Source organism: Cherax quadricarinatus, chromosome 60 (assembly GCF_038502225.1).
Source record: "Cherax quadricarinatus isolate ZL_2023a chromosome 60, ASM3850222v1, whole genome shotgun sequence".
NCBI classification, from domain to species: domain Eukaryota; kingdom Metazoa; phylum Arthropoda; class Malacostraca; order Decapoda; family Parastacidae; genus Cherax; species Cherax quadricarinatus.
The window spans coordinates 16,950,407-16,973,769 of record NC_091351.1 but is presented as its reverse complement, the minus strand read 5'-3'; the positions used below and the strand labels follow the sequence as shown (position 1 = coordinate 16,973,769).

The window sequence follows — 23,363 nt, the reverse complement described above, 5'->3', positions numbered from 1 at the left end:
TTGTTGGTATCACTGTTGTTTATCTTGGGTCATGATGGGTTCTACATGCGTTAGTGAAGTTATGACTGCAATTAGGCCATACAGAAGCATTGATGGGCTCTGGCTGGTGAAAAAATGACAGAGCTTGGGTGCCTCTGCTGCCGCTGCAACTATTTTCACATAAATCTGACCCTAATTTGTATTATGGAAAAAATCCTATTACATGTTATCCAGTTCTACAAAAGGGTTAACTAATTTTATTTAGTCCTGTAAAATAAGATAATTCTGAAAATCAGCTTTGTCTTGGTCACAGTATATAATGCACAACATTAGTACAATGAAATATAGTATTCAATATTTTCAATTTGCCTAACATTTTTTGATCATAGCACTGATTACTAACTTTGCTTCTGAACCAAAATCTCCAATTTCATATTCTTTCTTTTACTGTTGTGAACCTGAGTTTAATAGTAAAGCTCAACAGACAGGAATTTACATGTACTTACCTGGAGTTTACCTGGAGAGGGTTTCGAGGGTCAACGCCCCTGTGGCCAGTCAGAGACCAGGCCTCACAGTGGATCAGGATCTGATCAACCAGGCTGTTACTGCTGGCCGCACACAAGCCGACGTACAAACCACAGCCCAGCTGGTCAGGTGCTGACTTTAGGTGCCTGTCCTGTCCCTCCTTGAAGACAGCCAGGGATCTATTGGTAATCCCCCTTATGTATGCTGGGAGGCAACTGAACAGTCTTGGGCCCCGGACACTTATTGTGTTCTCTCTCAATGTATTCGTGACGCCCCTGCTTTTCATTGGGGGAATGTTGCATCTCCTGCAAAGTCTTTTGCTTTCATAGGGAGTGATTTTTGTGTGCAGGTTTAGTAACAATCCCTCCAGGGCCTTCCAAGTGTATATTATCGTGTATTTCTCTTGCCTGCGTTCGAGGGAATGCAGATCAAGGGCTTTCAACCGTTCCCAGTAGTTTAGGTGCCTTATCATACTTATGTGTGCCATGAAAGTTCTTTGTACACTTTCCAGGTCGGCAATGTCGCCAGCCTTGAAGGCAGCCGTTAGTGTACAGCAGTATTCCAGCCTAGAGAGTACAAGCTCTCTAGGCTGGAATTAGCCTAATGACCCACCTAGTCAGGTCACTTCCACTTAAGGAAGGAGCACGGCATCAGACCTAGTAGCACAAGCTATTCAGGTCCAATTCACACCCACCCACACCCACTCATGTATTTATCTAACCTATTTTTAAAATTACACAACGTTTTAGCCTCTATAACTGTACTTGGGAGTTGTTCCACTCATCCACAGCTCTGTTACCAAACCAGTGCTTTCCTATATCCTTCCTGAATCTGAATTTTTCCAACTTGAAACCACTGCTGCGAGTCATGTCTTGGCTGGAAATTTTCAGCACGCTATTTACATCCTCTTTATTTATTCCTGTTTTCCACTTAAACACCATGATCATATCCCCCCTAATTCTACGCCTTTTGAGAGAGTGCAAATTCAGGGCCCTCAGTCTATCCTCATAGGGAAGATTTCTGATACATGGGATCAACTGTGTCATCCTCTTCTGTACGTTTTCCAGTGCATTTATATCCATTCTGTAATATGGCGACCAGAATTGTGCAGCATAATCTAAATGAGGCCTAACCAAGGATATATAGAGTTGAAGAGCAACCTGAGGACTTCTATTATTTATACTTCTAAATATGCGGCCAAGGATTCTGTTAGCTTTATTGCGAACACTAATGCACTGTTGTCTTGGTTTTAGATTACTGCTAACCAGAACTCCTAAATCCTTTTTGCAATCAGTAGTATTAAGATCTACATTATTTAGTTTATATGTGGCATGGTTATTTTCCTGTCCAACATTTAGAACTTTGCAATTGTCTATATTAAACTGCATCTGCCACTTCGACCATTGCATCAGTCTATTCAAATCATCCTGGAGTGCTCTAGTGTCCTCATTAGAATGAAGTGGACGGCCTATTTTGGTGTCATCAGCAAATTTGCTTATGTCGCTATTTATTCCCTCATCTATGTCGTTTATGTAAATTGTGAACAACAACGGGCCCAACACTGACCCGAGGAACACCGCTTGTGACATGCCCCCATTCTGATTTCTCCCCATTTATGCAAACTCTCTGCTGCCTATTTGTCAACCATGCCTCTACCCAGGAAAAAATTTCTCCTCCTATTCCATGTGCCTTAAGTTTCCTCAATAGCCTGTGGGAAAACTTGAATTAATTTCACTAATAATTACTGAGTAAATATATAAACCAATCACTACTGTCTTGCCATACCATTGATAGAATGGAAGAATGTTATAATGTCAGGATTACTGATTTTTTCCTTAGACTGTCTCATGAATGTTATGACACTGACTGATATTAATAACCTCCATTTGTATTAAATGTAGACTTTTTTTTTTTTTTTTCAACAAGTCGGTCGTCTCCCACCGAGGCAGGGTGACCCAAGAAAGAAAGAAAATCCCCAAAAACAAAATACTTTCATCATCATTCAACACTTTCACCACACTCACACATTATCACTGCTTTTGCAGAGGTGCTCAGAATACAACAGTTTAGAAGCATATACGTATAAAGATACACAACATATCCCTCCAAACTGCCAATATCCCAAACCCCTCCTTTAAAGTGCAGGCATTGTACTTCCCATTTCCAGGACTCAAGTCTGACTATATGAAATATATATATATATATATATATATATATATATATATATATATATATATATATATATATATATATATATATATATAGATATATATATATATATTTTTTTTTTTTTTTTTATTTTCAACAAGTCGGCCGTCTCCCACCGAGGCAGGGTGACCCAAAAAAGAAAGAAAATCCCCAAAAAGAAAATACTTTCATCATCATTCAACACTTTCACCACACTCGCACATTATCACTGTTTTTGCAGAGGTGCTCAGAATACAACAGTCTAGAAGCATACACATATAAAGATACACAACATATCCCTCCAAACTGCCAATATCCCAAACCCCTCCTTTAAAGTGCAGGCATTGTACTTCCCATTTCCAGGACTCAAGTCCGACTATATGAAAATAACCAGTTTCCCTGAATCCCTTCACTAAATATTACCCTGCTCACACTCCAACAGATCGTCAGGTCCCAAGTACCATTCGTCTCCATTCACTCCTATCTAACACGTTCACGCATGCTTGCTGGAAGTCCAAGCCCCCTGCCCACAAAACCTCCTTTACCCCCTCTCTCCAACCCTTTCGAGGACGACCCCTACCCCGCCTTCCTTCCCCTATAGATTTATATGCTTTCCATGTCATTCTACTTTGATCCATTCTCTCTAAATGACCAAACCACCTCAACAACCCCTCTTCTGCCCTCTGACTAATACTTTTATTAACTCCACACCTTTTCCTAATTTCCACACTCCGAATTTTCTGCATAATATTTACACCACACATTGCCCTTAAACAGGACATCTCCACTGCCTCCGTCTCCTCGCTGCTGCATTTACCACCCAAGCTTCACACCCATATAAGAGTGTTGGTACTACTATACTTTCATACATTCCCTTCTTTGCCTCCATAGATAATGTTTTTTGACTCCACATATACCTCAACGCACCACTCACCTTTTTTCCCTCATCAATTTTATGATTAACCTCATCCTTCATAAATCCATCCGCCGACACGTCAACTCCCAAGTATCTGAAAACATTCACTTCTTTCATACTCCTCCTCCCCAATTTGACATCCAATTTTTCTTTATCTAAATCATTTGACACCCTCATCACCTTACTCTTTTCTATGTTCACTTTCAACTTTCTACCTTTACACACATTCCCAAACTCATCCACTAACCTTTGCAATTTTTCTTTAGAATCTCCCATAAGCACAGTATCATCAGCAAAAAGTAACTGTGTCAATTCCCATTTTGAATTTGATTCCCCAAAATTTAATCCCACCCCTCTCCTGAACACCCTAGCATTTACTTCCTTTACAACCCCATCTATAAATATATTAAACAACCATGGTGACATTACACATCCCTGTCTAAGACCTACTTTTACCGGGAAGTAGTCTCCCTCTCTTCTACACACCCTAACCTGAGCCTCACTATCCTCATAAAAACTCTTTACAGCATTTAATAACTTACCACCTATTCCATATACTTGCAACATCTGCCACATTGCTCCTCTATCCACTCTATCATATGCCTTTTCTAAATCCATAAATGCAATAAAAACTTCCCTACCTTTATCTAAATACTGTTCACATATATGCTTCAATGTAAACACTTGATCTACACATCCCCTACCCACTCTGAAACCTCCTTGCTCATCCGCAATCCTACATTCTGTCTTCCCTCTAATTCTTTCAATTATAACCCTACCGTACACTTTTCCTGGTATACTCAGTAAACTTATTCCTCTATAATTTTTACAGTCTCTTTTGTCCCCTTTCCCTTTATATAAAGGGACTATACATGCTCTCCGCCAATCCCTAGGTACCTTCCCCTCTTTCATACATTTATTAAACAAAAGTACCAATCACTCCAACACTATATCCCCCCCTGCTTTTAACATTTCTGTCATGATCCCATCAGTTCCAGCTGCTTTACCCCCTTTCATTTTACGTAATGCCTCACGTACCTCCCCCACACTTACATTCTGCTCTTCTTCACTCCTAAAAGATGGTATACCTCCCTGACCAGTGCATGAAATTACTGCCTCTGTTTCTTCCTTAACATTTAAAAGTTCCTCAAAATATTCTCGCCATCTACCTAATACCTCCATCTCCCCATCTACTAACTCCCCTACTCTGTTTTTAACTGACAAATCCATACTTTCCCTAGGCTTTCTTAACTTGTTTAACTCACTCCAAAATTTTTTCTTATTTTCATTAAAATTTCTTGACAGTGCCTCTCCCACTCTATCATCTGCTCTCCTTTTGCACTCTCTCACCACTCTCTTTACCTTTCTTTTACTCTCCATATACTCTGCTCTTCTTATAACACTGCTGCTTTGTAAAAACCTCTCATAAGCTACCTTTTTCTCTTTTATCACACCCTTTACTTCATCATTCCACCAATCACTCCTCTTTCCTCCTGCCCCCACCCTCCTATAACCACAAACTTCTGCCCCACATTCTAATACTGCATTTTTAAAACTATTCCAACCCTCTTCAACCCCCCCACTACTCATCTTTGCACTAGCCCACCTTTCTGCCAATAGTCGCTTATATCTCACCCGAACTTCCTCCTCCCTTAGTTTATACACTTTCACCTCCCTCTTACTTTTTTTGTTGCCACCTTCCTCTTTTTCCATCTACCTCTTACTCTAACTGTAGCTACAACTAAATAATGATCCGATATATCAGTTGCCCCTCTATAAACATGTACATCCTGGAGCCTACCCATCGACCTTTTATCCACCAATACATAATCTAATAAACTACTTTCATTACGTGCTACCTTGTATATTTATTTATCCTCTTTTTCATAAAATATGCATTACTTATTACCAAATCTCTTTCTACACATAGCTCAATTAAAGGCTCCCCATTTACATTTACCCCTGTCACCCCAAATTTACCTACTACTCCCTCCATAACATTTTTACCCACTTTAGCATTAAAATCCCCAACCACCATTACTCTCACACTTGATTCAAAACTCCCCACGCATTCACTCAACATTTCCCAGAATCTCTCTCTCTCCTCTACACTTTTCTCTTCTCCAGGTGCATACACGCTTACTATAACCCACTTTTCACGTCCCATCTTTATTTTACTCCACATAATCCTTGAATTTATACATTTGTAGTCCCTCTTTTCCTGCCATAGCTTATCCTTCAACATTATTGCTACTCCTTCTTTAGCTCTAACTCTATTTGAAACCCCTGACCTAATCCCATTTATTCCTCTCCACTGAAACTCTCCCACCCCCTTCAGCTTTGTTTCACTTAAAGCCAGGACATCCAGCTTCTTCTCATTCATAACATCCACAATCATCTCTTTCTTATCATCTGCACAACATCCACACACATTCAGACTTCCCACTTTGACAATTTTCTTCTTATTATTCTTTTTAGTAATCTTTACAGGAAAAGGGGTTACTAGCCCATTGTTCCCGGCATTTTAGTTGACTTTTACAACACGCATGGCTTACGGAGGAAAGATTCTTATTCCACTTCCCCATGGATATAAAAGGAAAAGGAATAAGACCAAGAACTATTAAGATAAAATCAAAGAAAACTCAGATGAGTGTGTATAAATAAATGTGTACATGTATGTGTAGTGTGACCTAAGTGTAAGTAGAAGTAGCAAGACATGCCTGTAATTTTGCATATTTTATGAGACAGACAAAAGACATCAGCAATCCTACCATCATGTAAAACAATCACAGGCTTCGTTTTACACTCACTTGGCAGGACGGTAGTACCTGGGTGGTTGCTGTCTACCAACCTACTACCACCTTCATATTCATGCGTGTTGCTTGAATCCATTTCTAAATCTGTAACTTTTCTGTCTAAATTCCCAGGAAAGTAGGTCAGAATCTTTCCTCTGTAGCCACGTACTTACCATTTACTAATCATTTGTAGTCAGAGGAACAGAAAATGCTTGAAGTGTCTCAATTTCATTCACTACTCTTTCCATTATTTTTACAGAATAATAACTGATCTGGGTCATATTATCTTAAGTCTTATAAATTTCTCCAAGAAGAAAAATAAGGCAAAATATAAAAAAGCATAAGTAACAAATTCATAAGTGAAGAAGAAAAAATTTCAAATAATACTGAAATTAAATATATTCCTGTAATGCAGATAGATGTTATTACAACATACCTGTCAGTGTCTCTCCTGGCACTAATACTTTTGCAAAGCCAAAGTCTGTGAGCTTGATATTGTAGTTGTCATCTAAAAGGATATTTTCAGGCTTAAGGTCTCGATGCACAATGCCCTTACCATGAACGTGAGCGAGTGCCTCAAACAGTTGCCTCATGATCAGTCTGAAGATAAAATATTTCACATTAATATACATGTATTCTTTAGTAACCCTTCAGGGATTTCAGTTGTACTAGTACGGCTTACGCCCCAGAGTTTTTGATGTACTAGTACGCCTAAATTATAGCGCCCTCAAATCTAGTGAGAGAAAGCTGGTAGGCCTACATATGAAAGAATGGGTCTATGTGGTCAGTGTGCGCAGTATAAAAAAAATCCTGCAGCACACAGTGGGTAATGAGAAAAAAATAACTTTGACCGTGTTTTTTTTATCAAAACAGCGACTTTGCACTGTATTTTTGTATGGTATTTATTGTTGTATTCTAGTTTTCTTGGTCTCATTTTATAGAATGGAAGACATATTACAGAAAATGAGATGATTTTGACTGGTTTTACAATGAAAAGTACCTTGAAATTGAGCTCAAAGTAGCAGAAATGTTCGATTTTTACCAAAGTTCAAAAGTAAACAAATCATGCCAAGCGTCCAATACACATCAACTGGTGAGTCTAATATTCGTTCACAAGTGCACTGATATTACTTATACCATTTCTACACTAATGCAGTAGTCTGCATAACAGTAAATCTTCTATTTTTTGTAACAAAAATTCAAAATGGAAAGCCAAAAAAATATAAGAGGGGCCTGGGGATGTGACTAACGAACAGGGAACTTGTTATTTTAGTGCCAGGAACGCCTTTCTTGTTTATTCTGGATCCTATTCAGAAATTGGCATCTTTTGAAATTTGTGTGAAATTGGCAAAATTGCTAAATTCTGACCACTTTATTGGATAGTTGAAATCGGTAAATGCGTGGGTTCTTGTACTCATTTGATAGAAAAAATCGAGTTCTAGCGAAATAGTTGTGATTTTTGTTGACTAGTACACTGGAATTAGCCGAAAATAGGGCTCAAAGTGGCCAAAATCGCCGATGCGTAAACATCGTCGAGACTGCTAACTTCGCGAGAGCATAATTCCGTAAGTTTTCCATCAAATTTCATACTTTTGGTGTCATTATGATCGGCAAAAGATTCTCTATCTTTTCATAAGAAAAAATAATTTTTTTTTTTTTTAAATTTTGGCAACCCTGAGAACAAGTCTCTGAGAGGGCCTGGCGACCCCCAAAGGGTTAATAATCCACAACTCTACTTAAGAGAAACATGGCAGTGATGAAAATGAAGTTCATGATTCACCATTTTTGCAACGTAATGTAAGACCCGCTTTAATGATATGTTTTGCTGGTATTATACGTATTTAACCTTTTGACTGTTTTGGTCGTATACAGTGGTCCCTCAATAATCGTAGGGCTTGAGAGTCATACTTTTCGGAAATCATAGCGATATTTTCATAAAAACATGGGCTCGCTAATCGCAGACTGACTCGCGAATAGTAGTTCGTCCGGGACAGGTCCCACGAGTTCATACAATACATTTCATAATATTCCATTCGTTTCAGTGTTTGCAACTGCTAAATAAGTCACCATGGCTCCAAAGAAAGCTTCTAGTGCCAGCCCTTTGGTATAGAATGTGAGAAACACACATAATTTAAGAAAAAGTTTGTAGAAAAATATGAAGGTGGTGGTGGTGGTAGAGTGGAAGCAGTTGTGATAGTGGTTGATGGTGGTAGAGGGTGGTAGTGATGGTGGTAGCAGTTGTAATAGTGGTAGAAGGTGGTAGTGAGGGTGGTAGCAGTTGTAATAGTGGTAGAAGGGTGATAGTGATGGTGGTAGAGGGTGTCTTCTTCAGTGATTCAGCAATTCTACCAACTCCTCCAATGTTGTTGGGGTTATAATAATGTTGGTAGAATTACCGACAAGATGTAAAGTAAAAGGACACAAGTGCAACTAATGTGACATTTTATTGTGGCAATGTTTCGCTCTCCAGGAGCTTTGTCAAGCCGTTACAAACAGTACATGGACACAGAGGGTATATATAGGCTCAGAGTGAGGTGCAATACTAGTGGTAGTAGTAGTAGTAGTAGTGACATAAGTTGTTGTAGTAGTAGTAGTAGTAATACAATATGGTAGAGCAATTAACTCGTACATGATTAAAAGGATATAAAAGCTATTACTTAGGTAACATAAAAATAGGTTAGACAAATATAGACAGAGAAGGCCTGTTTCAGTGTTCAGTGATGTTGGCGAAGTGTTCGGACTCTAGGTGTTCCATGTATAAGTTGGCTAGGACAGCACTGATGGGGGACCCCATTCCCATGCCGTAGGTTTGTTTGTAAAGCCTGTTATTGAAAGAAAAACAGTTGAAATTAACACAAGAGTTCAATCAAGTCAACAAAATCTCTGGGAGGTAGAGGAAGATTAAGGTCCTGATTGACTTTGTATCATAGAACCTCGATGGCTTTAGTGGTAGGTACTTTTGTGAAGAGGAAGTCATGTCCAAACTGCCTAGTTTCTTGTTACGGATGGAGGAGTTTCGGATGCTGTTGAGAAGGTTGCCTGAGTGTTTAAGATGAGTGGGGCTGATGTTTAGCAAGAACTCCGGCTAGTTTGTGTGGAGCACTGCCTATACCTGATGTGAATGGTCTGAGAGGAATAATGTGTTTATGGGTCTTGGGTAAACAATACATGTGTGCTGGTTTAGGGTTGCTGGGTAACAAGTACAGAAGTTTCTTCCCTTCTCTAGTGCATTTGAGTATTTGTCTGGCTTTGTAAGAAAATCTTTGGTGAATGTCTCCCACTGTTGAGTGCTGATGGGTTCGTATGTAGACTGATCACTCAAAAGGTCCATCATTTTAGTGTTGTAGTCACTGGTGTTGAGTATGACGACTCCACCTCCTTTGTCGGTGATGGTGATGATAATGTTGGGGTCATTGGCGAGGTCCTTAACACCTTGACTGTCGCAACCCACAATCCAGAGGTGTCTCCTGGTGTTGCAAAATTTCAAAAAAAAAAAAAAAAAAAGAAGAAAAAAAAAAAAAAAAATTCTATGAAATGACAGAGAATCTTTTCCCGATTGTAATGACACAAAAAAAAAGAAATTTGATGGAAAACTGACAGAATTACGCTCTCACAAAGTTAGCGACCTCAGCAATATTTACAAATCGGCGATTTCGCCCACTTTGAGCCCTATTTTTGGCTAATTCCATTGTTCCAGCCGACGAAACTCATAGCTATTTCTTTAGAACTCCGTTTTTTCTATTGATTGAGTACAAGAAACTGCCCATTTACCGATTTCAACTACCCAATAATGTGGTCAGAAATTTGCAATTTGGCCAATTTCACAAAAATTAAAAAATATGACAATTTCAAAATAGGGTCCAGAATGAACAATGCAGACGTTCCTGGCTCTAAAATAACATTTTCTTTGTTCATCAGTCATGTCTCAAGGCCCCTCTGATATTACTCTTGCTTTCTATTTTGAATTTTTATTCAAACAAAAAATAGAAGATTTACTATTATGCAGACTACTGCAATATTGTAATAATTGTATAAATAACATCAACCCATTCATGACTGCATATTAGAATGGCTAGTTGGACATTTATTGGACAATGACATCATTTGTTTACTTTTGAACATCGGCAAAAATCAAACATTTCCCCTACTTTGAGCTCCATTTCCAGGTTCTTTTTATAGTAAAATCAATCAAAATCACCTCTATTTCTATAATATGTTTTCCATTCTATCAAAGGAGAAAACAAGAATACAACCATAAATACTATACGAAAATAGACCACAAATTTGGCATTTTAATTAAAAAAAAACGGTCGGAGTTTTTTTTTTCTCATTATGCACTGCATGCTCCAGGATTTTTTTTATATGGTGCACACTGACCACACAGACCGATTCTCTCACATGTGGGCCTACCAGCTTTCTCCTTCTTGATTTGAAGCCGCAAGAATTTATGAGTATATATACGTCAAACACGGTACCTCGTAAGACGTATATAGTATATGGCCGCGACAGTCAAAGGGTTAAGGGCAGTGATGTATCGTCTAGGAAGATTAGAAGAAGGTGGTTCACATAAAGCTGAAGTGAGAATGCCCTGTATATAACCCATCTGGAATTTGCTGTCACTGTGTCTATGGTTCCTGGTAACTAGGTTGAGTTGAGAGTTAGGTTTGCGTATGTTGGTGGTAAATTTGAGTCCCAGACTCAGTGCTTGCTTCTCTAGTCAGTTAAGGTGCGTGACGATAGGTTGTTTATCAGGGCTTCGCGTCCCATTTCCTTCCATTGGCTGTTAGTGCAGAGGTACTGAAGTTTGCGATTGAGTTTGATCTTCTGTTGGAGGTTGGCTGTGGTGACTGTGCTGAGAATATGCTCAGCAGTGTGTTGGTCAATCTGAAGATTGGCCCTTATATTCCTTGCAGTTTCAAAGGTTTCCTTAGCGATGTTAGAAAGTTCTTCGGCACATTCAGGTATAGGCAGTGCTCCACACAAACTAGCCGGAGTTCTTGCCAAACATCTTTCCTGCCTTCTGGGGACCATCAGCCCCGCTCATCTTAACCCGTAAATGGTCCCAACGTATATGTATATACGTTTTTTCAACATTTGAAAGTATGTAAAAAAAATAGATCTTCTTTTTGTTTTTTTACATTTGAAAATGTGTAAAAAACTTCAATCTACTTTTTTTTTGTTACATTTGAAAATATGTAAAAAAAAACGTAGATCTACTTTTGTAGCACTACACATGTGAACATAGATCTTCTTGGACCGTTTACGGGTTAAACACTCGGGTGACCTTTTCAACCGCATCCGAAACCTCTCCATCCGTAACAAGAAACTAAGCAGTTTGGACGTGACTTCACTCTTCACAAAAGTACCTACCATTAAAGCCATCGAGGTTCTACGACGCAAGTCAATCAGGACCTTAATCTTCTTCTACCTCCCGGAGATTTTGTTGACTTGATTGAACTCTGTGTTAATTTCAACTGTTTTTCTTTCAATAATAGGCTCTACAAACAAACCTACGGCATGGGAATGGGGTCCCCCATCAGTGCCGTCCTCGCCAACTTATACATCGAACACCTAGAGTCTGAACACTTCCCCAACATCATCCCTTCAAGCGTCACTTGGTTACGTTACGTGGACAACGTCTTCGTAATAACTCCCAAACGTTTTGATGTACGGAATCTTCAGGCAAGGCTCAACACAGTTGAACCGGTGATCCAGTTTACACTAGAAGAAGAGTCCAATGACAAGCTACCTTTCCTCGACGTCCTCATTCACAAAGTAGACAATAACCTAAGATTTCAAGTTTATCGGAAACCTACCAATAAAAATGATCTCACACACTTCTATTCCAGTCAAGATACTAAGACTAAAAGAGGCATCATCATCGGGTTTTTCCTAAGAGCATACCGAATTTGTAGTCCTGAGTTTCTTGACGAGGAATGTACATACATTCACCAAACCTTCACTGAGTTACATTTTCCTTTCTTTTTCATCAAAGACTGGAAGAAAAGAGCTCTTCAGATCATTAATTCTCCACGCACCAACACCACTCCTAATAAAGTTATAATTCTTCCCAACAGCCAGGTTGCACTGAACGTTTCTAAAGCACTTTCACAAGCTTACACCAGAGTTGCCATCGCTTCCAGCACTTCAATAAAGGATCTGACCAGGACAAAATCAAAGCACCACAAACCAGTCAATGCAGGGGTTTACACTATACCCTGTGGAGGCTGCAACAAGATTTATGTAGGTGAAACAGCAAGAAATCTCGACACCCGCCTCAATGAGCACATTTACTCATGTAGGAACGATAACTTGAACAACGCCTGTGTACAACACCGAAATTCCACTAATCATCTCATGAAATTCAGGGAAGCCCAATTAGTGATCAAAGAAACTAATTTCCGCAGACGCAAGTGCCTTGAATCAGCACTAATCGCTGTTTCGAATACAATTAAACAAAACAAAGGCAGCTTCACCATCTTTGAAGTCTTAGCAAGAATCCTCCTGAAAACAGTAAACCCTGCCATCACATAGTCTCTCCTGTTAATACTACACAAGCACATTACAGAGAATGAACACTGAAACAGGCCTTCTCTGTCTATATTTGTCTAACCTATTTTTATGTTACCCAAGTAATAGCTTTTATATCCTTTTACTCATGTACGAGTTAATTGCTCTACCATATTGCAATACTACTACTACAACTTATGTCACTACTACTACTACTGCTACCACTAGTATTGCACCTCACTCTGAGCCTATATATACCCTCTGTGTCCATGTACTGTTTGTAACGGCTTGACAATGCTCCTGGAGAGTGAAACGTTGCCACAATAAAATGTCACATTAGTTGCACTTGTGTCCTTTTACTTTACATGTTGGAGTTATATAGGGCTACAGAAAACACCACCGCCTCAGCTGCTGCTTCACCACCATTATGGACGGCTTACTCTCAGTGGCCCTTATATACCCAACAACAACACAACACAACACCTCTCGTGACATACATAATGACTTATTTTATTCATTCTAGAGTATATTCCATGTTTCTATGTTATTAATATTGTTTATTATGTCATATTAGTTGAGTTGTGATAGATAAATAAGCTGTAGAGTTGATATTACTGTCGTATTCTCCAACAATAAACTTGCCATCCCTCCCTCACACAAACAAGTCTCCAATAAGAACATAAGAAAGGAGGAACACTGCAGTAGGCCTGTTGGCCCATACAGTGGACCCCCGGTTCACGATATTAATCCGTTCCTGAGAGCTCATCGTAAACCAAAATTATCGGAAAGCGAATCAATTTTCCCCATAAGAAATAATGGAAATCAAATTAATCCGTGCAAGACACCCAAAAGTATGAAAAAAAATTGTTTTTACCACATGAAATATTAATTTTAATACACACACACTGAAGAAGACATGCACAGTTACATGACACTTACCTTTATTGAAGATCTGGTGATGATTGATGGGATGGGAGGGGAGAGTGTGGATGGTCTTAGTGTTTAGAAGGGGAATCCTCTTCCATTAGGACTTGAGGTGTCATGTCCTTTTCCGGGGTTACTTCCCTTCTTTTAATGCCACTAGGACCAGCTTGAGAGTCACTGGACCTCTGTTGCCGTTCCTTTAACCCGTAAATGGTCCAAACGTATATATACGTTTTTTCAACATTTGAAAGTATGTAAAAAAAAATAGATCTTCTTTTTGTTTTTCTACATTTGAAAATGTGTAAAAAAACTTTAATCAACTTTTTTTTTTGTTATATTTGAAAATATGTAAAAAAAAACTTAGATCTGCTTTTGTAGCGTTACACATGTGAACGTAGATCTGCTTGGACTGTTTATGGGTTAAGATTTGTCTAAAATGGGCCATAACATTGTCATTATAATAGTCACCAGCACAGCTTGCAATAGCTGTGTTAGGGTGATTTTCATCCATAAAGGTTTGCAGTTCAACCCACTGTGCACACATTTCCTTAATTTTTGAAGTAGGCACAATAGAGTCCACAACTGGCATAGGCTTCTCAGGGTTAGCCCCAAACCCTTCAAAATCTTTCTTAATTTCCATACTAATTCTCACCCTTTTTACCACAGGATTGGCACTAGAAGCTTTCTTGGGGCCCATGGTGACTTATTTTGCAGAAACAAGCACCAAAAACAGTGATAATATGGATAATATGGAATGTACCGAATGTATCCTTAGATGCGCACACACTGGCTGGCTTGTAAACACTGGCACACATGGGGCAGTTCAGGCCACACGTGGACATGTCTCGTACGCATCGTATCACATACCGGGTTTTGTATCGGGAAGTGAGGCAAATTTTTTTCGATCAAATGTGTGTGTTTTGGAAATCTAATAGTAAGGCATGGGTCACGAGGGAAATTTTTGTAGAGTGGTTCAATGAAGTGTTTGGCCCTAGTGTGAAGAATTACCTCCTGGAAAAGAAATTGGATCTCAAGTGCCTCCTAGTAATGGACAATGCACCTGCTCATCCTCCAAACTTGGATGACCTAATTCTGAAGGAGTTTGGGTTCATCACAGTAAAGTTCTTGCCCCCAAATACCACTCCTCTCCTCCAGCCCATGGACCAGCAGGTCATTGCAAACTTTAAAAAACTCTACACCAAAGCAATGTTTGAAAGGTGCTTGAATGTGACCTCAGACACTCACTTGACCCTACGAGATTTTTGGAAAGAACATTTCAGTATTCTCCATTGCGTAAGCCTTATAGGTAAGGCTTGGGAGGGAGTGACTACCAGGACTTAGAACTCTGCTTGGAGAAAATTGTGGCCAGATTGTGTCCACAAGAGGGATTTTGAAGGGTTTGGGGCTGACCCCTATGAGCCTATGTCAGTTGTTAAATCCATTGTGGCACTGGGGACTTCCATGGGGTTGGATGTGAGTTTGGAGGATGTGGAAGAGTTGGTGGAGGACCACAACGAAGAGCTAACCACTGAGGAGCTGCAAGAGCTTCAGCAGGAACAGCAACAGATGGCAGCTCTGAATCTTGCTGCAGAGGAGGAGGAAGAGAGATGGAGGAAGGTGCCTTCTTCAGAAATTAAGGAGTTTTTTGAAATGTGGGGTAGGATGGAAAGATTTATGGAGAAACATCACCCAGAGAAGGATATTGCAAGCCATATCGGCAACTTGTACAGTGACAGAGTCTTGACCCATTTTAGGGAAGTTTTAAAGAGACGCCAGAAACAGAGCTCTCTGGACAGTTTTTTTGCGAGACAGGACTCCAGTGACTCTCAAGGTGGTCCTAGTGGCATTAAGAAACAGAGAAGAGAAGTAACCCCAGAAAAGCAATTGGTACCCGAGATGTTGATGGAAGGGGATTGCCCTTCCAAACAGTAATTCATCCAATCAGTCTCATTCTCCAGTCTTCCATACACAAAGAAGAATCGCCAATAAAGGTAAGTGTTATCCTGTTAATGTTTAATTCATCATGTGCCACTGTATTGTTTATGTACTACATCTACATTTCATGTAAAAAAAATTTTTGTTTTAATACTTCTGGGTGTCAGGAACGGATTAATTGAATTTACATTATTTCTTACGGGGAAAATTGATTCGTAAATCGTCCATTTCAATAATAGTCCCACTTCCAGGAACGGATTATGGACGATTATTGAGGGACCACTGTATTTGTCCAATCTCTTCTTAAAGCTACCCAAGGTTCTAGCCTCGATCACCCTACTGGTAAGTAGACGAGACAGGCAGAGATCTTACAGTCCGCCTGAATGAGCATCGAAATGCCTCTAATAGAGATGATGTAAGGTATGCCTGTGTCCTCCACAAAGACTCCACAGGGCATTTGATGAACTGGAATGAGGCATAACTCGTTCTCACCGAACCAGACCTCAGACGCCGACGGTGCCTAGAAGCCTCACTAATCGCCATCACCGACACTATAGAACGTAACACTGTAAACTACAAAATTTCAAAAACAATGGCATACATGATACTTAAGCACCACCAACCCAACAACACAGGAGTCACATGATTTCATCGTCTACCCGTCATCTCAACATGACATTCTTCAGGTCACCGTGCGTCACTCACACCTCACTCTCCACCTATATATATATGTAATGTCTTTCTACCTCTGTATGTTAGAAGTGATCAAGGTCTCAGGACCAAAACGTTTTCTAATAAATATGTCATAGTATTTGCTTACATGTCTTTTTAAACCAAGTGTCATGTTAAATAAGAACATAAGAACTTAAGAAAGTAGGAACACTGCAACAGGCCTGCTGGCCCATACTAGGCAGGTCCTTCACAAATCCAACCCACTAACAGAACAAATGCTACCCAAGCAATAAGCTCAAGTGCAAGCCCAACTCAAATCCAACCCCTCTCACTCATGTATTTATCCAACCTAAATTTGAAACTAACCAAGCCATAGCTTTTAGAACATAAGAAAGGAGGAACACTGCAATAGGCCTGTTGGCCCATACTAGGCCGGTCCTTCACAAATCCAACCCACTAACAGCATAACTGCTATACTCAAGCAATAAGCTTTGATAAACCTATTTACTCATGTGCAAGACCGATTCAAACCAACCCCTCTCACTCATGTATTTATCCAACCTAAATTTGAAACTACCCAATATTTTAGCTTTGATCACCCTACTAGGCAGACCGTTCCACTCATCAACAACCCCTATTCCTAATGTTCATTTATACATTTTATTAGTGCTTTACATTTATTTGGCATTCTTTTCTGCATGTGAATCTATATTTAAGCTAGGGGAGTGACCCCTGAAGTGATCTCGAGTCCTTATGGAGGGGGATTCCCCTCCCAAACAATAACCTCTTCCCTCTCCTCCTCCTCCCTGTCTTCCATTCATCAACAACAGCCTTCAATAGAGGTAACTGTCATGTTGAATGTTCATTCTTTTGTGCATGTAAATCTATCTTTAAGGTAAAAAAAAATTGTTGTTGATACTTCTGGGTTTCAGGAACGGATTAATTGTATTTACATTATTTCTTATGGGGAAAATTGATTCGAAAATCGTAGATTTCGATAACAGTAGCACCTCCAGGAACGGATTAATTACGAAAAACGAGGGACCACTGTATATACATCTTCTGAGCCAATGTTTTTGACATATTAATATGTGTAAATTCTAGCAGCTTCAAATCAAGTGGGAGAAAGATGGTAGGCATACATGTGAAAGAATGGGTCTGCGTGATGGGTGTGCGCGGTATGAAAAAATTGGGAACTCAGTGGTGCAGTGTGGGAACGCCATTTTAGTAGTCCTTGTTCATGATGCCTCGTGGTAAGAAGTACTCCTCGCCAAACAGGAGGCCTTCTGTTCCCAAGGGATAGCTCTAACATTGATGGAAGTGCCAGTAAAGTGAATTTCATGGTTTTCAGGAGAGTGTGACCGAAAGCAGTTCCCAAGATAACATAATTAGTGATGAAAACCCAGATGACTCACAACCTTCCACCTCTAGTGCTGGGCCATCTCATTCACATTCACCTGTACCAGGACAAAAGAGGAAACTATTTCCCTGTGTACAGGACTCGGATGTGAGCAGTGAAAGTGATAATGATAGTGATTTCCAAGCTACCGAAAGCAGTTGAGTTGCAACAGCGAGGGGGAATACTCTCCAGTGAAGCGGCAGTATGTACGATGCAGTATGGGTTCTGGTAGTGTGCCATATGCCTTCCAATGAAAAGGAGTAAATCTCAGAGTACATCCCATGGCCCTACACCGTGAACTGATAGTGAAGATGACGATGATATTATTACAATGGGGATGCATAATGTGCGTGGGGTAGCAGGTGGTGGTGGTAGTGGTGGTAGTGGTGGTGTTGCCAGTGGCACTGGCAGCGGGCCACACTGCTACCCACGCTGCTAACTCAGCACAGCCACAACCAGCCTCAACCACCCCCACACCCACAACCTACACAACCACAACCACCTGTTAATATCCGGTACCCACCAGCAGACCGCATCTGGGATTGCCAGCAAGGTGCCAATTTTGTTCCCAAACCCCATGACTTTGATGAAACACAAAGTGGAATATGGTCATCGTGTACACTTGAAAACAATGCCACTGAACTGGAATGCTTTCAGTTATTCTTCAATGAACCCCTGATGGAAATTACTGTCAGGGAAAGCAACACATACTACGAGTACGCCATGGCAAACATAATTCTTTCACCAAGGTCATGGCTACACCAGTGGAAGGACACAGCTGTGGCAGAGATGTACCTGTTCTTTGCCATAATAATGCAATAATGCTTATGGCACATGTGTAAAAGCACACTGTCACCACATACTGGATGACAGACCGCCTGATTTCAACCCCATCTTTCAGTGACATTATACCAGTGAAATGATTTGTGCTACTGTTACGTATGCTACACTTCTCAGACAAAACAAGGCCTGGCAGAAACGACAGGTTATATAAGATCAGGAATATGTTTATGTACCTGAAACAAAAGTGCTGTATGTATTTTTATCCCTTCAGGAAGTTTGTTAGTGATGAGTCTTCGATTTTGTTCAAAGGCAGACTGTTGTTTAAGCAGTATATACCAAGCATGAGAAAACAGTGGTATAAAGTTATCTATATTGTGTGATTGCAAAAGAGGTCTGGTTTTGGATATAATTGTGTACACTGGCAGTAATACATTGCGAGATACCAGGAAGTTATTGGGTATCTCTAGTGATATGGTTAGAACAATGATGGAACCACATCTTGTTTTTTTTTTTTTTTCAACAAGTCGGGCGTCTCCCACCGAGGCAGGGTGGCCCAAAAAAGAAAGAAAATCCCCAAAAAAGAAAATACTTTCATCATTATTCAACACTTTCACCACACTCACACATTATCACTGTTTTTGCAGAGGCACCCAGAATACAACAGTTTAGAAGCATATACGTATAAAGATACACAACATATCCCTCCAAACTGCCAATATCCCAAATCCCTCCTTTAAAGTGCAGGCATTGTACTTCCCATTTCCAGGACTCAAGTCCGACTATATGAAAATAACCGGTTTCCCTGAATCCCTTCACTAAATATTACCCTGCTCACACTCCAACAGATCGTCAGGTCCCAAGTACCATTCGTCTCCATTCACTCCTATCTAATACACTCACGCATGCTTGCGGGAAGTCCAAGCCCCTCGCCCACAAAACCTCCTTTACCCCCTCTCTCCAACCCTTTCGAGGATGACCCCTACCCTGCCTTCCTTCCCCTATAGATTTATATGCTTTCCATGTCATTCTACTTTGATCCATTCTCTCTAAATGACCAAACCACCTCAATAACCCCTCTTCTGCCCTCTGACTAATACTTTTATTAACTCCACACCTTTTCCTAATTTCCACACTCCGAATTTTCTGCATAATATTTACACCACACATTGCCCTTAGACAGGACATCTCCACTGCCTCCAACCATCTCCTTGCTGCTGCATTTACCACCCAAGCTTCACATCCATATAAGGAGTGTTGGTACTACTATACTTTCATACATTCCCTTCTTTGCCTCCATAGATAATGCTTTTTGACTCCACATATACCTCAACGCACCACTCACCTTTTTTCCCTCATCAATTCTATGATTTACCTCATCCTTCATAAATTCTATCCGCCGACACGTCAACTCCCAAGTATCTGAAAACATTCACTTCTTCCATACTCCTTCTCTCCAATTTGATATCCAATTTTTCTTTATCTAAATCGTTTGATACCCTCATCACCTTACTCTTTTCTATGTTCACTTTCAACTTTCTACCTTTACACACATTCCCAAACTCATCCACTAACCTTTGCAATTTTTCTTTAGAATCTACCATAAGCACAGTATCATCAGCAAAAAGTAACTGTGTCAATTCCCATTTTGAATTTGATTCCCCCAAATTTAATCCCACCCCTCTCCCGAACACCCTAGCATTTACTTCCTTTACAACCCCATCTATAAATATACAGTGGACCCCCGGTTAACGATTTTAATCCGTGCAAGAGGGGTAATTGTTATGCGAAATAATCGTTATGTGAATGAATTTTCCCCATAAGAAATAATGGAAATAAAATTAATCCGTGCAAGACACCCAAAAGTATGAAAAAAAAATTTTTTTACCACATGAAATATTAATTTTAATACACACAAACTGAAAAAGGCATGCACACTTACATGACACTTACTTTTATTGAAGATCTGGTGATGATTGATGGGATGGGAGGAGGGGAGAGCATTATCTTCTTACTGTTTAGAAGGGGAATCCCCTTCCATTACGACTTGAGGTAGCAAGTCCTTTTCCGGGGTTACTTCCCTTCTTCTTTTAATGCCACTAGGACCAGCTTGAGAGTCACTGGACCTCTGTCGCACAACAAATCTGTCCATAGAGCTCTGTACCTCCCGTTCCTTTACGATTTGTCTAAAATGGGCCACAACATTGTCATTGAAATAGTCACCAGCACGGCTTGCAACAGCTGTGTCAGGGTGATTTTCATCCATAAAGGTTTGCAGTTCAACCCACTGTGCACACATTTCCTTAATCTTTGAAGTAGGCACAATGGATTCCACAACTGGCATAGGCTTCTCAGGGTTAGCCCCAAACCCTTCAAAATCTTTCTTAATTTCCATACTAATTCTCACCCTTTTTACCACAGGATTGGCACTAGAAGCTTTCTTGGGGCCCATGGTCACTTATTTTCCAGAAACAGCACCGAAAACACTGTAATAATACGAAATATTCCGAGTGTATGCTTGGATGTTACCGCGGAGGCTGGCTGGTAAACAATGGGACGGGCGGCACATGTGAGGCTGGCTGAGGGCACATTGGACGCGTCTCGGACGAAAATCGGTGAGCGGGTTTTTAATCGGTATGCGCGGCAAAAATTTTGCGATAAAAGTAAGCGGTATGCGGAAAAATCGCTATGTGATGCCATCGTTATGCGGGGGTCCACTGTATTAAACAATCATGGTGACATTACACATCCCTGTCTAAGACCTACTTTTACCGGGAAGTAGTCTCCCTCTCTTCTACACACCCTAACCTGAGCCTCACTATCCTCATAAAAACTCTTTACAGCATTTAGTAACTTGCCACCTATTCCATATACTTGCAACATCTGCCACATTGTTCCTCTATCCACTCTATCACATTCCTTTTCTAAATCCATTAATGCAATAAAAACTTCCCTACCTTTATCTAAATACTGTTCTCATATATGCTTGAATATAAACACTTGATCTACACATCCCGTACCCACTCTGAAACCTCCTTGCTCGTCCGAAATCCTACATTCTGTCTTACCTCTAATTCTTTCAATTATAACCCTACCATACACTTTTCCTGGTATACTCAGTAAACTTATTCCTCTATAATTTTTACAATCTCTTTTGTCCCCTTTCCCTTTATATAAAGGGACCATACATGCTCTCCACCAACCTCTAGGTACCTTCCCCTCTTTCATACATTTATTAAACAAAAGTACCAACCACTCCAACACTATATCCCCCCCTGCTTTTAACATTTCTGTCATGATCCCATCAGTTCCAGCTGCTTTACCCCCTTTCATTCTACATAATGCCTCATGTAAGGGGCATATATTATACACCTACCATTCGACTTATGACCTGCTTGACATACGACCACTCGATTTAGGACCGTGTTTTGTATGCCAAATTTCTGGGAAATAAACAAATATTTGTGTTGTACACAGTGTTTATCCTAAACCTTACAGTATAAAATACAGTACTGACAGCATAAAAAGTAAAGTAAAAAATGAAATACCACAATAAAACAATAAAATGAAGTCATTACAAAAATGTGATGTTGATATTCAGTAGTAAAGTTCGACTTACATCCATTTCGACTTACGACTGGTTGGTCGGAACCGAACTTGGTCGTAAGTCGGATGGTACCTGTATACTGACAACTGGTACACAAGCCCCTTACTCAGTGATTTCTTGTGAGTGAACATGACAGACGTGTGTGGCACAGTGCGTGGAAATCGCAAATACCTTACCACCCTTTATGTACAAAAAAGCGTCACAAGTGCTATCAACAATCATTGCAACACTCTTTAACAAATCCATCGAAACCTCTACCTTCCCTACAGTTCTCAAAATAGCAAGGGGCAACCGGATTCACAAAGGAGGAGACCAAACAGACTTGAATAACTATAGGCCAATATCCAACTTACACCCTCTCTCTAAAATCTTTGAAAAATTAATTCATCAGCGAATCTATTCCTACCTCATCTCCCATAACATACTCAACCCCTGTCAATTTGGGTTCAGGCCTAATAAAAATACTAATGATGCTATTATACACATGCTAGAACATATATACACTGCAACAGAGAAAAAAGAAGCCCCACTGGGGATCTTCATTGACTTACATAAAGCTTTTGATACAGTTGACAATGACTTCCTCCATACTGGAGTTCTGCAGGGAAGTGTCCTTGGTCCCCTGCTCTTCCTCATATACATCAATGATCTTCCAAACGTATCCCAACACCTGAAACCCATTCTCTTTGCTGACGACACGACTTATGTCATCTCTCACCCTAATCTTGCCACCCTCAACACCATTGTTAACGAGGAGCTGATCAAAATATCGACTTGGATGACAGCCAATAAACTTACGCTTAACACTGACAAAACCTACTATATTATGTTTGGTAGCAGAGCAGGAGATGCACAAATTAACATTAAGATCGACAACACTCTAATTACCAGACATAATGAGGGCAAATTCCTAGGCCTATACCTTGACAACAACCAGAATTTCAGCACCCATATCCAACACATAACCAAAAAAGTATCCAAAACAGTTGGGATCCTCTCCAAGATACGATACTACGTGCCGCAAAATGCCCTTCTCACACTATACCACTCACTTATTTATCCATACCTCACCTATGCTATTTGTGCTTGGGGATCAACTGCGGCAACACACCTAAAGCCAATAATAACCCAACA

At 40.1% G+C, this 23,363-nt stretch overlaps 1 protein-coding gene across 6 annotated transcripts in view; it reads right to left on the bottom strand.

The window, feature by feature from the left end:
• PhKgamma (phosphorylase kinase gamma) overlaps positions 1-23,363 on the bottom strand; it is a 411,214-nt gene that overhangs the window by 282,115 nt on the left and 105,736 nt on the right. For all 6 annotated transcript variants that reach the window (XM_070097983.1, XM_070097984.1, XM_070097981.1 and 3 more), the window contains one exon: positions 6,839-7,002. In XM_070097983.1, coding sequence (XP_069954084.1) covers positions 6,839-7,002 — 164 coding nt within the window. The remainder of the gene's footprint in view (positions 1-6,838; positions 7,003-23,363) is intronic.